Source organism: Rattus norvegicus, chromosome 4, assembly GCF_036323735.1.
Source record: "Rattus norvegicus strain BN/NHsdMcwi chromosome 4, GRCr8, whole genome shotgun sequence".
NCBI lineage: Eukaryota > Metazoa > Chordata > Mammalia > Rodentia > Muridae > Rattus > Rattus norvegicus.
The window spans coordinates 172,052,839-172,069,960 of NC_086022.1; the positions used below are offsets into that span (position 1 = coordinate 172,052,839).

At 43.9% G+C, this 17,122-nt stretch overlaps 1 protein-coding gene across 5 annotated transcripts in view; it reads left to right on the plus strand.

The window, feature by feature from the left end:
• Nucleotides 1-17,122, plus strand: part of Ptpro (protein tyrosine phosphatase, receptor type, O) — a 210,808-nt gene that overhangs the window by 157,735 nt on the left and 35,951 nt on the right. For 2 of the 5 annotated variants that reach the window (XM_039108278.2, NM_017336.2), the window contains exons 13-17: nt 1,313-1,452; nt 7,014-7,146; nt 9,461-9,581; nt 10,897-10,965; nt 13,123-13,206. In XM_039108278.2, coding sequence (XP_038964206.1) covers nt 1,313-1,452; nt 7,014-7,146; nt 9,461-9,581; nt 10,897-10,965; nt 13,123-13,206 — 547 coding nt within the window. Of the gene's footprint in view, nt 1-1,046; nt 1,196-1,312; nt 1,453-7,013; nt 7,147-9,460; nt 9,582-10,896; nt 10,966-13,122; nt 13,207-17,122 lie in introns of those variants that run through there. The other 3 variants (XM_017592851.3, XM_039108279.2, XM_006237571.5) reach the window with 2 other exon arrangements.

A 17,122-nucleotide genomic window follows, 5' to 3' on the forward strand; every position in this document is an offset into this window, starting at 1 on the left:
AGATCCACAGCAGAGATCCGGCTCTCTGAAAGGAAGGTGCACACTGCCAGTTCAGCCTAGACAGGGAAGATACAGCACGTTCAGGTAGCCAATGTCAAGTGTTTCTGCCAGCAGATGACGGGACCCAGTGTCTGATCAGGAGCACTAGCTCAGCAGTTTCCATACTGAATGATCTAGAAAGAAAGATCACAGCATCCACCACAGAGAGCCCAGAACACAGCATCCACAATACAGGGGCATGAGGAGAGAAGAAGAAATTCAGAAATGAGAGATGGGATTATAGAGAACTTACTAGAACATTGGACCAAGCCAACTCAGCTGGTGACTCAACTACTGGAAATGAACAGAAAACAGTCCAGATAGCATGGTGTGGGGCCTTCGACTAATGGATTAATTTATTGATCAAGATAAAGGGTCTATGATAAAACTTTTATCTCTAACATGCTATTAAGCATCTGGTTTCCCTCCATCATCCTTTTACAAAAACCATCATGTTGTGTGTTAGTTTTATCACTGTTAGTTAATTTTCACTGAAGTTTCAAAGAATTCAAACTTCTGACTTAAGAGAATCAGAAACAAACAAACAAACAAACAACAACAACAAAAAAAAACCAGGTTGATGCTAAGGCCCAATCTTCATTATCTTGAAGAAAGACAGTCCCTTTCCCATCCCATTTTTTCTTTTTTTCTTTCTTCCTTTCTTTCTTTCTTTCTTTCTTTCTCTCTTTCTCTTTCCTCCTCCTCCTCCTCCTCATCCTCCTTCTCCTCCTCCTCCTCCTCTTCCTCCTCCTCCTCCTCTTCCTCCTCTTCCTCCTCTTCCTCCTCCTCCTCCTCCTCCTCCTCCTCCTCCTCCTCCTCCTCCTCCTCCTCCTCCTCCTCCTCCTCCTCCTCCTCCTCTTCTTCTTCTTCTTCTTCTTCTTCTTCTTCTTCTTCTTCTTCTTCTTCTTCATTCTGTGTCTCACTCAAAAAGTTATGTGTTGTCAGGACAACGCTAACTCCAGAATGGATGACACAGAAACTATTAATAGAGTCAGGTTACAGAGCTGAAGCAGAAAACAGAAGTGTCCAAAAGGAGAAGTTGAAAACACAAGCAGGGAAGGACACAAACCACTCTGCCTTCGGATGTGGATGACAGGCTTTGTGTGTGGGCATATTCGAAAGCTGAGTGAAAGCTCAGGCTCTTATCTACCTGCCTGTGAGTTCTCGGGACACCCACCCTGTTATCACTAAAAGATGGTGTGGTGTGGTGTGTGTGTGTGTGTGTGTGTGTGTGTGTGTGTGTGTGTGTTTTAAAACTTTGCTCTTCCCTCAGAACCAGCTCCTCCAAAATCACTCTTCGCAGTGAACAAAACGCAGACATCGGTCACCCTGCTTTGGGTTGAGGAGGGCGTAGCTGATTTCTTTGAAGTCCTCTGTCAGAAGCTCGGGTCTGGCCACGATGGCAAACTCCAGGTACTGATTACTTCCACTATCTTTCTGGATTACTCTTGATTAAGGCTAATGGAGTAACTAAAAACTTCTGTTTCATGGAACTACAGGGTGTGAAACTGTCTGTTTGGGTTTTTTGGGGGGGAGGAGGGGCAAAGATAGAAATCAGCAGTATTTGTAAGACATGCCCGTGAGGACCTTATCCCCTAAAGTCTACTTTAACAGTTAAGAACGGTTTACTGGGGGCTGGGGATTTAGCTCAGTGGTAGAGCCCTTACCTAGGAAGCGCAAGGCCCTGGGTTCAGTCCCCAGCTCCGAAAAAAAAAGAACAAAAAAAAAAAAAAAAAAAAAAAGAACGGTTTACTGTACCTTTTAGTTAAACTTATTTTAAACTTAAAAAGACATTGCAAATAGTCATGCAAATGTAGAAATATGTAAAAATATACGTTCTCCAGCAAAGTGTGGGAACTTATATATTGTGGAAATAATTTAAAAGACAAAAACCCCAGAGATTGTTACTACTAAAGCTTTGGAGTCATAAACAGCAGAAATGATGAGCTACTTTATTGTCTTGATGGAGGATGGGAGTGGACGCTCAGCTCTGGGAGTAACTAAGACGGGGGAGAGAGAGAGAGACAGAGACAGAGACAGAGACAGAGACACAGAGAGAGACAGACAGAGACAGAGACAGAGACACAGAGAGAGAGAGAGAGAGAGAGAGAGAGAGAGAGAGAGAGAGAGCTTTAAAGCCAGAGGAGGAAGGGAAAGGGGCAGGTTATGAGGGAGTTCACACACTGCAGGGGGTAGAGTATTTCTTCCAGCATAAATAATGGATGTTCTTTCAATAAATGAAGGGCCCTGTGCCTGAGAGGAGGGAGAGGATGGCTGGGAGGATGGATCTTTCCTGACTGACTGCTGAGATAATCGGCTTTGATTCCTTTGCCCCTTTGATAGTCTCATCTACGAATTTCTCTCTTTTGATCTGTGCTGACTAGCTCAGTCCTGTCTCCATTCTAAGAACCCTTTTTGGAAAATAACCGTTCTGCCAGGGATGGATTTTCTCCTCCGTAACTATAGCAATATCTTCCATTAGAGACACAATGGTTAGTCAGCTACCTGCTGCAATTCAGTCCTGTTAGCAAAAAGCTTTCTTTCCTCCCTGTAATATTATCTTTTCTGGCCTAGTGATGGTGGGATGGGAAATCAGTGCTGTTGGCTGCCATCTGGTTAGGCTGCAGTGTTTCATGATCTTCTTTTGAAAAGCAGTAGTGTGCCGATTCGTTGTTTATAGCGTGCAGCATGTGTGTGTGTGTGTGTGTGTGTGTGTGTGTGTGTGTGTGTGTGTGTGTGCGCCACTGTCTGATCATGGATGCACCAAATTAGAAATTTATTTTTCTTAAAAACGAGATAATTTTGCTTCTGAGCACCTACTATCACCATTCTTTGGGTGAACATGATAAAATAGAGAATGCAGACAAACAGGTAGGGTTCTTAATATATAAAGAACCACTTGAAGTAAAAAAGATGAAGACCAACACCCGTACACAAACACATAGGAAAACAAGAACAAAAGGTCCTTTGGCATGTGAAAAATTTCCCTCGTGTTAAGAAATGCAAAATAAAAGCACTGGACACGATTTTCATTGGAAAAGCCTACAGACAAATATGCCTTGTCAGAAAGAAAGCAGGAAAACAGTCATTAACACACAACAGGAAGTGGACAGGTAAGCTGGTCTGCAGAGGATTAATTTCCAATAGTTTTCAGTATTAAAAAGGCATACTTGGTGACAATAATTCTACTGCTGGGCATGTATGAGTATCCATATTTATATACCTTCACATATAGTATATGTATGTGTGTGCGTGTCTGTCTGCCTGTATCTGTGTGTCCACACATAGTGTTTTAGCTTTTCCTGCTTTCACATACTCTGTGTGTGTGTGTGTGTGTGTGTGACTGTCTGTCTGTCTGTATGTATGTATCTGTGTGTCCATACTTAGTGTTTTAGCTTTTCCTGCTTTCACATACTGTGTGTGTATCTGTCTGTCTGTCTGTATCTATGTGTCCATACATAGGGTTTTAGTTTTTCCTGTTGCTGGGATAAAATACCCCCAAACCAGAGTCGCTTCCAGGAGGAATCTCTTCCAACTCATGGTTTCAGTGCATAAACCTTCATGGTGGGGAAGTCCTGGCAGAGGAGTTGGAGGAAGCTGCCCACATTGAGTCAACAACCCAGAAGCAGAGAATTATGATGTCTTTGTTCAGATAACTTCCTTCTGTTTATGTTGTCCAGGACCCAAGCTCAGAGAACCTCCTTTGGGGTGGGTCTTCATATATCCATTAACCTAATCACCATACTCTCTCACAGGCATGCCCAGAGGCTAACCTAATCTAAAAAAACCCTCATCTTATAGATGATTCCAGGTCCTGCCAAGCTGGTGATCCTATTAACCATTACACACTCCGGTGCATGCGAGCCCACACACACACACACACACACACACACACACACACACACAGTGTCTGTACATGTATGTACAAGAGCTTCTATGTTTGCAAGATGATGTTTTACTTAGCATTGTTTTACTTAGCATTGTTTTACAGCAGCACACAAAGAAATCAACAGACCACTTAAACCTGCACCAGGAGCAGGCTGGTGAGATAAAGTATGAGCTTTTATTGGTCTTGTGAGCCCTTCTTCAGAAGGGTAAAATGGGAGCTGGAAAGATAGTTTTGGGGTTTACCATGGGCCAGCCCTGGCAGGGGTCTTCTTTCTTGTTGGTTCTTCTTGAGGCAGCAGAGGGGGAAGAGCGTCGGCGGAGGGTAAGACTTGTCTTACGAGATATTTAGGGCTCCTGTATAGCAATAAAAAGTTAACTTATCTAAGTCTAAGTTACTATGCTACTGTAGCTGATTTACTTATCTATGTCCAAGTTACTATGGGACCATAGCTGACCTGCCTTCTGTGTTCCTCTGAGGCCAGAAACTTCAGTCTCTGGTATTTAGCACCTCAGTCTAAAACAGCAGGAGATAAAGGATTAATTGCTAGAGCCTTTTCCCTTTTGCCCCTTTGCCTCTTATTTGTCAGGTTAGGGGGAAGTTTGGAGTAATAAACTTCTATTGAACCAAGAGAAGTGAATATTGCTTGCAGCAGGAAAAACTTTTACACAAGCAAATATGCATAAACATACAAATTCATATACAGATTCATGAATGCATATTTACTCATTTCCACTCAATCCAGTTGGGCTCAGCTTACATGCATTCTAACAATTACGTTCTTACACATACACATTGTATGCATTTTCACAATTACATGCTTACACACACACATCCATACTTACATATATATTGGGGCAAAGACCAAGCACCGGTACAGAAAGAACTCCCTCATTCTGGAGGAAAAATGAACTCCAATCTTTATTGCATAGAGAAAGGAAAAGTTTCTACCCTTCTAATGCTAAATGAATTTAACCCAAGTTTGTAATAAAAGAGCTTGCTCCTTTTAATAAGATAAGTCTGCCTTGTTATTAAGGAACGACCTGTTCTGTCCCATGGTGAGGAGAAGCCCACCTGCTCCTTCTGCTCTCTGCAGCTTTTTCTTCTTTCCTCTTTCCCTCTGCATTCTGTGCCTTGCTCTCTTAATATTTCATGTTGCCTATAGTCTCTAAGCTCTTCCAGTCTGCATTTTCTTTTTGATCTTACTCTCTCCTCCTGCTCTGATGTCCCAATAATGCTCTTACTCTCAATGTCTTTTCTCCCAATGCTATGCCCATACTTCTAAGTTCTTCTTGAGTTCAGTTCTATCTGAAAGGTGTTCTGTCTAAAAACTTCTCCTTAGCTCAGTTCCTCTCTCAGCTCAGTTTCCTCTCAGCTCAGTTCTCTTCAGTTCAGTTCTCCTAAAAAGGTAGGGTTCTTAATATATAAAGAACCACTTGAAGTAAACAAGATGAAGACCAACACCCCTACACAAACACGTAGGAAAGTAAGAACAAATGGTCCTTTGGTTTATGAAAAATTTCCCTCATAATAAGAAATGCAAAATAAAAACACTAGACACAATTTTCATTGGGAAAACCTACAGACAAATGTGCCTCATCAGAAAGAAAGCAGGAAAACAGTCACTAACACACAACAGAGGTGGACAGGTAAGCTGGACTGCAAGGGATTAATTTCCAATAGTTTTCAGTATTGAAAAGGCATACTCTTCTCTTTGTCCTCAGCACTTAAACATATTTCAGAACACATGATCACATGTTACAAAGTTAGTCACAAGTTCACACACACAAAAATCAAATCATAAATTGAAATAGAAATTTACAACAGAATGTTTGCATGCATACCATTAGGAGTCATTATCTGGCTAAACATCCATCACCTGTCACAGCTCCACAGGTTCACTGAAGTTTTAAAACTAAGTTATTAATAAAGTTTTATATAGATAAACCCAGTCAATATTTTATCCTCTGTCCTAGCACCTATAATAAATCATTAGTTCCCTTTAACATTAACCTTTGGTTAATTGTTTTACAGCCTCTTGGAATGGGCTCTGAGTCTGAGAAAGTCTGGTTACCATCTAAGAGCAAGTAACTGGTGACACCTGGGAAACTGGCAGAGCTCTCACTGCAGTTTTGTACTATCAGAAAAAGACTTAATAGTGGCCCCACTATAAAAGAGCTTAATAATCACTGATATAATTTTAGGAATTCTTATAGGATCATCATTAAGACTTAAGAAGTCATCTATTTGTCTATATAGCATCACTATAAGACAGTACATCTCCGTAGATCTATAGAGATCTACTCCAAAGGGGTGTGCTATTACTCAATGATTGTTATATATGTTTAATAATAGCAGGAGAAGCATTTCAATAGCGGGAATCTTTTCTAAAATGAATCCCTTACAGCCTTGCTTAATAAGGGCAAACTGGCTGCAAATTATATAATAATCCGAGGCTGGCCATCTCAGGATGATCACCTGCTAGTTATTAGCTTATCCTGTTATGGCTCCTGACAGGGGTTCACAATGCCTGCTGCTCTTGTAGAGAACTGACGTTCGTTCCCCAGACCCTACAGGTTATTGACGACTGATAGCAACTCCACTTCCAGAGGATATGGTACCCTCTTCTGGTCTCTGCAGGCACTGAATTCATGTGGTACCCATGCTTACAGGCTGGCAAGCATTCAGTTTTAAGCATTCACACAGTTTTAATTTTTCCATTTAAAAAAAGGATAAAACTGCTTCGTGTGACAAAAATGACAGAGATGACAAAAGATGATGCGAGTACAAATAAGCAGCGTGGTGTGCAAACTGCGTCACCGTTCATGACCGTCAGCTGTGAGGCCAACTGCGACATCAAGTTTATACTGACATAAAATAGGAGAAAACCACCCAGTAGTGATGGCTGCTTCCATGGAACAGAGTGGCGTGGGAGGGAGTAGAGAAAGGGGGAAAGATTTTTCACTATTAACCTTTTCTATCTTTTAACCATTTTTTACTCTGCATATAACCTCCTTAATATGAAGAATGCTTTCACAAACAGAAGACAATGATGTGAAGTGTGTTTTGTCTGTATCTTCGCCTCCAGGAACCGGTAGCTGTTTCCTCCCACGTGGTGACCATCTCCAGCCTCCTCCCAGCCACTGCCTACAACTGCAGTGTCACCAGCTTCAGCCACGACAGTCCCAGTGTCCCTACGTTCATAGCTGTCTCCACAATGGGTAAGGACACAGATGAAGGCCGCCTGGTCTTTGGAGGTTTCTACATTATTTTTTAGTGTTTCCTTCTAAATAAACACAGCCTGCCTTGTTGATGGAAACAGCCTACCTTTGAAAACACCCCGAGCTTCCAGTCAGGGAGTCCTTGACTCAAAGTGCGCTTGGCTAGAACATGGGACTTAGAAAAAAGATTCGGATTGTTGTCAAGTCTTTTTTTTTTAAACATACGTAAATATAGGATAATGGTATATGAACTTTAGATTTGAGTTATTTCATTTCTTCCTATGTTCATATTAATGAACATGATAGTCTTGCCTGCATCGATGTCTGTGCTCTGTGTTCGTGTCTGCTGCCACCAGAGGTCGGAAGAGAGTATCAGAACCCCCAGGGACTGGAGAGAGAGATCGCAGTGAGCATCACGTGGGTTCTGTGCTCTCTGCAAAATCAGCTGGTGCTTTCCACGGCTGCACCGGGTCTCCAGCTTCATCTTATGTTCTATAGAAACTAAAACTTAAAAATACAGAAAGCCTTAAAGGCATACACCAGCCCAAAAGGGCATACACCAAGAGAAATCACCAAGGTCACCATCCTTAGACTCCTCAACAGGGGGTAGACACAGACCTGCCCAACTCACTCTCCTCTGTATAGAACCTTGGCTGGTCCTGGTCAAATAGTAGCTACCATTCCTACTTGGAATCAAGGCAAGAAAGCTGCCACTTCAGCCGTGCTAGTGGGAAAATCGGTGACTAATGTGGGGTCTGGAACAGGGTCCACCTCCTTGTTCTTTACCCGAGGTGTAGAATATGCATTGTTCTCAGCAGGAACTCCAGACCTTCTGTGAAGACCCCATGTAGACAGCCACTCTCAGGGGGACTCTGTCCCTTTAATGGATTTGCTTTTGTATCTGCAAACTAGCGGATCGTTTATCTGCTCGAAGGACGGATAAGTAGGGCCAGCTTCGCTTTGTTTTGTTTTTAGCCCTTCCATTTACTTTTTCTTTGTTAAAAGAGACAGAAGTGCAGGTGGGCGATGTTTTAACACTCCTTCACCTTACGTCTCAGCACACGTTCCTCCAGGGTCCTTGAGCGTTCTTCTCTGGCTGGGATTGGTTTGGTTTGGTTTCTGACAAAGAGTTAAGTTGAGACATGCTCAACTACGTAGTCCTGGCCAACCTGGAACTTGTAGGAATCCTCCTGCCTCATTCCCTCCTTCAAAAGCTGGAGTTACTGTTTTATGTGCTACTGTGTGTGGCTTCTGTGACACTTCTTAAAGTGCACTTTAATGTCCGTGACTTCTTGTCCATTCCCAGGGAACCAAGAGCAACAGGTGACCTTTTTTTTTTTTTTTTTTTTTGTCCAGTTTACTTACACGTGTAAACCAATAAGCTTGGGAGGTAAAATTGGATCCCAATGGAGTTGACAGCCTCCTTCCTCTTCTTTCCACCCAGCACTCAGCCACTAACCCGAGCAGAGGTGGCAGGTAGCAAGTATTCAAGGCGTTAGGGATTGGCTCTGTGTGTTTTTGAGATGGGTTAGCATGTAGCTCAGGCCGACTTCAAACTCACCATGTAGTCCAAACTCCCCCAAAGATCCGAATCCTCCTACCTCAAGCATCTCCCCTGTCTCTCCTTGAAGACTTTTATAAAGGTATTTTATACGCCTACTTCCTTGCTTCTGTTTTCCTGTTCACATGTGATAAGTAGACCATCCATCAGAGAAAGTACACAAGAGCACCCCCACTCTTAAGGACTCTCCAACTTATTGATAGACTTAATCTTTGCATCTGTGCAGATAGGAAGCCTCTGAGCATATGGCTGCAGCCCGTCAGAATGCCTACTTCCGGTAAAGCGTAAAATGCTGCCACAGATGGCAGCTCACTGATGCCTTGCTCCTATGCCTTATCTGCCGGGGGCAAATGATCCAGCTGTGCTTCCTGACTTTAAAGTCCACACCTTCGAAGCGTTTGAACATGTTAAACAATGGCAATGCATGGTGATGACTTCCTCAGCCTTAGTTTTCAAATAGTTGTAAGCCACAGCATTGATACTTCTCGGACTTGCAGCTTTTCCTTATAAGAGTGTCCTGCATGCTACAAGTCTAGGAAAGAGACTCAGTTTCTCCAGATGCCTAAGGACCACCCGTCAGCCCTCAGAGCTCCCCAAGAAGACAAGGTGATGTTTCCCTTAGACAAATGTGGGTGTGGTCATTACCATCTTCACATTCCTCGGGGTAGGGGTAGGGGTAGGGGAAAGGCTATGAATGGCTCTGTCACTTTTCATGTCCTGTAATCTATAGCAACTTGTGGCTTCTCTCTCTAGTTACAGAGGTGAACCCTAATGTGGTGGTGATCTCGGTGCTGGCCATCCTCAGCATACTTTTAATTGGACTGCTGTTAGTGACCCTTGTCATTCTGAGAAAGAAGCACCTGCAGATGGCCAGGTAAGAAAAGCACTGTTGTTTGTTCGTGTGGACATGTGTGTGGTTGTGTGACTGTGTGTGTATGTGTGATGATGAGGATGATGGTGGTGGTGGTGATGATGGTGATGATGGTGATGAGTTCAGGGCCTAACAAGGACAAACCTCCAGTCCTTTTCCTTAGACACATTCTCAGCTACTCTCTACACATTGCAGAATAATCTATCGGTTTTCTGAAGACATTGCTGCTCATTTGGTAACCACTGCATCTGAGAAATTCCCTTCAAACATAGAGAGTTAGACAGTTGGCTATTTCCTGAGAAAGAAAAAAAAAAGGTGTCTCAGTTAGGTTTTTATTGCTGTGAAAAGACACCGTGATCACACCAACTCTTACAAAGGAAAACATTTCATTGTGGCTGGCTTACAGTTTCAGAGGTTCTGTCCATTATAGTCATGGCAGAAAGCATGGTGGCATGCAGCTAGACATGATGCTAGAGAAGGAGCTGACAGTTCTACAATTTGATCCATGGGCAGTTGAAGGAGACTGTGTGCCCCACTGGGTGTAGCTTAAACATAGGAGACTTCCAAGCCCATCCCCACAGTGACACACTTCCTCCAACAAGGAAATGTCCCCTAATAATGCCACTCCCTGTGGGCCAAACATTGGAAGATGTGAGTCTAGGGGGGCATTCCCATTCAAATCACCACAAAAGGCAACAGAAAGACACTGGTGAGAGCTAGCCAGTGAAGAAAAATGGAAACTAAAGTTTTGTGGCTCAGAAACCAGGGGAAGTCCATGTTCTGGGAAGCAGTGACTGTAAGCTGCATTTAGTAGGCAATATGGGAGTAGTATGGTGTAATGTCCCCAACTCTGGGGAAGCATGGGGAAACAGCCATGCACTCGAGCAATGACAGAGGGTCAACCATGGACGTGGAGAAGCATGTTAGGGTCAACAATGGACATGTAGATGTATGTTGGAGTCAGTCACGGAAGGAAAGAGGTATAGGGGTCAGCTATGGAGGTGCAATGTACATTAGGGTCAACTATGGGTGAGAAATGTATGTTAGGGTTCTGAACGCCTTTTGGCAAAGGTTGTGGGCTGATTCTGTTTGGGCTCCAAGAGTTCGATTCAATACATTTCAGGAGGGCTGTTTCTTTGTGTTTTCTATTTGTTTTTGGCATTGTATGCAAAACAGAATCGTGTAAAACTTACCTTACCCACCCCACCCATCTCTTCTTAATGCTATTCTGATAAGCTGGATCAAGGGCTCTCCTGCCCTTCGTGTCAGGTAAAGAGCTCGGTCAGGTAATCACCTTGATTTTGTCTCTTTCCAACAGGGAGTGTGGGGCTGGCACGTTTGTCAATTTTGCATCCTTGGAGAGGGAAGGGAAACTCCCCTACAGTTGGTGAGTAGTATATCGGGACACGTGTCAGCCGGCCTGTACTTGCTTTAAATTCGATTTTATTGTCTTTACGGCCTAGGCGATTTTTTTTCCCTGTTTGTCCTTTATTTCAGTGGGTGATCAATGTGGGCCACAATCATTCCTAGAAACCGAATGGGATTCTGAAGTAGAGGGAAAGGGACAGTAAAGTCACGCATAGAGCCCAAAGCTGTGCTTCAGGCTCCAGTACAACAGTCACAACAGATACGTGGCAGCCGCAGGCCCAAGGGTAACTTGAATGAGTAACATAGCGTAGCCGAGTGCCTGTCAACGGGAGCCAACACTTCCGTTCAAATATTAAGTAAAAGTAGGCAGCCCAAAGGTCTCGCCTCTTGTATCAAAGACAGAGACAAAATTGAAAATTGTACGATGCCTTTGTCATTTACAACTGGGAAGGAAGGACCCGGAAGGAAGAGATGTTTAAGGAATTAGAAAATGTCTAGAGATGACAGTGCTATTGTACTGGACTACAGTGTGTAATAAACATCAATCCTGTTCAGTTCAGCGTGTGGTTCAGAATACCCAAGAGAACCACCAATTAGCTAAACTTACTCTACTGAAGGAACCAGCGTCCCTTGCATCCCATAGTTTGCAGGGAACCAACCATGGGTTTATAAATGAGCCCACTTTCCCCAAAGTCGCCAATGTTAAAGAAACAGATGTGAGAGACCAGAAATTTTATCCTACAGACTCAACAAGGTAAAGAACTTTATTCAAAACCTGTAACCTCCCTCTCACAGTGTCAGGGATGACCGCTCTCATGGAGAACAGAGTTGAAACAAGATTCTGTCTGTTATGGCTGCACTTTGGGTCACTTTAAAATTTGAACATGAATAGAGTTTTCCTATTAAAATATGATCAATCCTGATCTGAAGAAAGAGAATGTGTAAGTCCTTGATGCTGACAGTTTTAGAAACATGAGGTTTGTACAGATATGTGAGGACTCTTCTCAAGAATGAGAGACTCACCCGCTACTCCTGCTTCTTCTCCTTAAAAGACTGGGTCCCCAAACCAGTGGCAGGAGGCTGGTCTAGAAACTGCCCCAATTTGTATGTGTGACCCTAGAAAGCTGTGTGTTAATACATTTCATGGCCAGTCACAACCTGTAAGACTTATGGACCAATCTGGGGAAGTGAAACTGTTTCCTTTCAGGCCACTTCTATGAACTCAAGAAAGTCCGCCTGCAGCCTGTAGCAAGCTTAGTTTCACTGGCAACAGCGTATTCTGAGGGAGTGAGATGCAACACCTCAGTGGGGAATTGTTCTAAGGGAAGTGGCAAGATGACAGTTTCCTTCTAGTTTTAACACCAACTACAGGTGCACCGAGGGTATTTTTCAATCCACGGGAATGGCTCCTCTGACTTGAGTGCTGTCTGAATGCGTGACAATGGATTCCAATTAGACATTTAACGTCAATAAGAATTAAAATAAGATTGCTTAATGCTTTACTCTCATTCCGATAAGGACCAACGATAAAACCCTAGACCATTGGATGATCGAATTGAGTTGGTGCTTTTTTTTTTTTTTTTTTTTTCCCCGGAGCTGGGGACCGAACCCAGGGCCTTGCGCTTGCTAGGCAAGCGCTCTACCGCCGAGCTAAATCCCCAACCCCCGAGTTGGTGCTTTAAGAAACAGCTTTAGAAACTGGTTAAGGTTCAGATTGGAAGTCCTATTCAATGTCACATCAGGTGGTGCAGAAGCCTGGTTCTGGAACCCGCGTAAGCGACCTGACCACTTCTATCCACTCATACAAGCTGCCGTTCCCCTACCTGGCTCCTTAAATTAGGTTAGGTTGCAAGAGCCGGCGGCTGGAAAGAACAGGCCAGGCAGCCACCGAGCCTCAGCCAGCAAAGTGGAAGTTAAGATGTCCTGATGGCAGAGGGATTGGTGCCAGACGAGTTGAAAGTTGTCCCTGATTACAATGACGACTCGTGTGAGCAGAAGCCAACTTCGTCAATAGCGTAGCCTTTAAGCCTTCCGTTAGAGCTCTACGAAGGGGAATGCTATTTAACGGTGGCGTGAGTCAACCCCGGCAGGTAGTTTACTGCTGATATCTGTACACGGCTGAATCGCTAACCCTTACCACGTTTTCCTCTTTGCATCTGTTTATTAATGCTCACAGGCGTAGGAGTGTCTTTACTTTCTTAACCCTGCTGCCCTCATGTCTGTGGACTGACTATCTGTTGGCATTTTATATTAACCCTTGGTAAGTGACTTCATTTTTTTTTTTACTATTTACCCAACACACCGGTCTTTAAAAGTCAGCTTGCAGAAAGTAAACACCAACACGGTCGATGCATTGAGGGAGCCCTTTCTCCTTGCCGGATTCCTTGCGAGCCTCGGTACGCGCTGTGACGGAGTGCATGGAAAGGCATGGAGAGAGCGGATGGTACCCAGATGCCTACCGTGTCTTCTCAGTTCAATATCTTGCACTACTCTTGCGAGTTTTCCTGTCCCAGGTTTCTTGTCCTTTGTGACATCATGGGGTTGGTCTGTTGGCCTTCCGTCTTCGAATCCCATTTTTTTCCCCTGTCCCCACACATGAGAGAATTCCTTGTTTCCAAGAAGGTAAATGTGGGAAGGATGAGGCAGCAGCCTCTGAATCTGGGGACCTCTGCTTTCATAACAACCTCACTTCCGTATGTATCTAACTAATATCTAACTGCATAGAAGCCTCCCTGTGTGCAATCATCCCTAATACCCCCACAGTCCACAGCGTGTGATAGCTTTTTTTAGAGATGGGAAGGCAGAACTTTGAGCTCTCAGCTAAGAAGCTAAGGCTACTCTTGCAGAGGACAAAAGTTCAATTCCCAGAACCCACAGGGTCGGGGCACAGCGCACAACCCCCTGTAACTCCAGCACAGGAGATCCAGTGCCCTCCTCAGGCACATGTACTAGTGTGTACATACTCTCACAATCACACATGTACACATAGTTTAAAGGGAAAGTCTTTAACCAAAAGAAAAGAGATTATATCCCTAAGGAGAGTGGGTGTCTCGCTATCATGAGCTATCGTTTAAGAAATACAGTTTCTGAGCCTGGAAAATCTCTCTCCACTGAACAGAATGGGAGCACCTTCTTTAAATCTTTTATTTTCTTTAATATCTAAAATCACGTGGATAATCAAGTATTAAAGCATGTTTTTCTTGGCTTTTGTTATTCTACAATGGTAATAATTATGAAAATAAACTTGAATTCTTAGGCCAAAGAATCCTAAATTATTTTACCCCAAAACCATCAGAGAAATAGTCTTCTAGAAAACTAACAAAAATCACACACACACACACACACACACACACACACACACACACATACACACACACATGGTTTATTGTTCTTATGTGTTTACACATGGTGGTTCAGATAGAAAATAATAAACAGATACCAGGAATGTGGGCAACATGAAGCAGGCTTGGAAGGAATAAATATATCTCATGGAATGGAACAGTGGTTATGTGTGTGTGTGTGTGTGTGTGTGGTTGTGTGTGTGTGGTTGTGTGTGTGTGGTTGTGTGTGTGTGGTGTGTGTGGTTGTGTATGTGTGGTGTGTGTGGTTGTGTATGTGCGTGTGTGTAGTTGGGGGGGGGAGACAGGCAGACAGAGAGACACAAAGAGACAGAGAGGACAAAGAGGGTTGGGGAAGGGAGAAAAGGAGGAAGAGCTCCACAGTTATTTGTGCACAGAAGCCACTGGCCAAATATTCTTCCAGTTCTCTGAGGGGACAAGGGATACAGGAGACCTAATTTATGATATCAAGATGCATTGAAAAAGATCTCAGTATCCATCGTTACTACAAAATTCGTACGTTCTTTTTTTTTTTTCTTAAAGATACCAGAGGGAAGTTCTTTGAACAACCACACCCCACTACCATTAGCAAGGCTGTCCCCACTTTTCAGGTTAAGACTTCACCATCATCAGTCAACTCAGTGAGTCCTGTAGTTAGCATCAGATAGTCTCTGGGTATGAGCAGTACATGTAAATTCCACCTTGACCTTGAAAACCTGCACTACCTTTCAGCAAAACCCCCGTTCACCATCCAAAAGAACTCCCAACTGACCTTAGGAGGCAGGTAGTGACTGGAGTGTCTACCACAGGTTTCAGTTAAAGGAAAGCTGTGAACAGTGCCACATCCCTTTCCCAGCTCAGACTGAATAATCCAAAATTATTTTACCCCAAAACCATCAGAGAAAGAGTCTTCCAGGAAACTAACAAAAATCACACACACACACACACACACACACACACACACACACACACACACACACACACACTCAGCTCTTCTCACTTTCTACAGTTCACAATTTAAGTGTCTTTCTTAAGGGCCCACTGAGGAACAGATGGCCAACCCCTCAAGGTCCACTATGGACAGTATTGATCGAGTAGTGTGAAACCCTAGCCCAGAGGTATGAAATGCCCTACTGTTTTTAGAAAAGAAAAATCCTGAGGTTGTAAATAGTTGCCTCAATGTGAGAAGAGACAGTCCCAGACAAGAGACCAGTCTCTGTTGTCACATTCTAAAACGTCCACACATCGCAACCAGAAAATGAATTCCCCACTGCTCGATCTGCGAACCCCTCCTTCTGCTTGTGTCTGCGAAGCCTCCCATGGATGTGCTTGTCATTGCATTTCATCCACCTTGTTAACACAGCCTCAGACAGCACAGGTACACCCCCACAGGCTTTCAAAGCTTCCCCCGGAAGCAGGGATTTGAAGAGATGGGTTCCAGTTGATTTGCTACCAGCCTCGGACACCTCAAGAAGACTGGGGGAAGTCAAGAGATCCCGTCAGACAGTATCATGTAGTCCTTGCCAGGTGGCAGAATGTGTGTGTCTGGCACTAGTGCCCTATCAGATTGGCTTCTACGAGGATTGCTGACTTTAGTGGTCTTGGAGCCAGACTCTCTGAGGGTGTCTCCTACTCTGGACTAAATTCACTGTTGCTACTTCTCCCTGCCATAGCCACCTGCATGCCGTACTCAGACACCCCTGCTTCTACTCTGATTCTAAATGACATTTTAAGCATAGCTGACATTTAGTGACAGTGTTCAACTGTATACATGGCCGCTGTGTGCTACGTTTGGAGTAGGGTACAGACGGCCTTTTTCAGGTTTTATGGTGGCTTTGGTTTAGCATGTGAAAGCTGCATGTATGAACCTGGGGCCTCTAGGGTTCTACACTTTGTCTTAATCACCGCATATTCCACACCTCTGTCGTTGCCTCAGACTCCTTTGAGGAATGGGCTGTACTGTGGTTGGTTTCCTTAGACTGATGTGTCCCTAAAGGTCTTAGAATATTCTTAGAACTTAGAATAATTCCTCTAAGCCACTCTGGATTTTAACCTTGTCATCCATAAATAAAAAGGGAGAAAATGAAGTGTATATGTTTCTCTGTGTCTGTCTGTCTCTGTCTCTCTGTGTGTCTTTCTGTCTCTCTTGTGTTGGTGTGTGTGCACGTGTGTGTGTGTGTGTGTGTGTGTGTGTGTGCGCGTGCCTGCCTGCCTGCCTGCCTGCCTGTCTGATGGGTGATGTTCCTTTGGTTGTTTAAGTAACCTTATCACTGAAAAAAAGAGGCCATAAACTTTGCCCAATCCTTTCACTGTTACCTGTGCACACTAGCCGGCCCCATCACGTGTAGTGTAAACTGCCAGTCAAGCCTTAACCTACATGTTCATAAGGGAATTCTCCACTCCTCACTCCCTGCAGTAGTGCATTTGGCACGGCACTCGAAAAGGCAGAAAGATGCTCTCCCTGTGGCCATGGCCTGCCGTCAGTCAATCTTGGCACTTTCCACAGCCTTCCAGTACAGGGGCACTCCTCATTCAGCAGAATCTAAACAGAGCATTGAAAGCAGCCACAAATCATACACAGACCCTCATGGCCACAGCACCCCATACAAGTTATTCGGGGGAATTTTACATCACATTGAAAGTTCACTCCATAGCAAATGGAATTGGAAAAAAAAATGTGCACCTGTTCTCCGAGAGTCTTGTTCCTCCTGAGCTGTGGAGTAGCAGCGACTCGTGCTTTTAGCATGGATGTGTACAGCATCTCTCTTCCGCACACACTCCTTTGCGCTGGATCCCTTTTACAGTCTGTTTGGGTGGGAAAGGATTCTTGTTCACTCT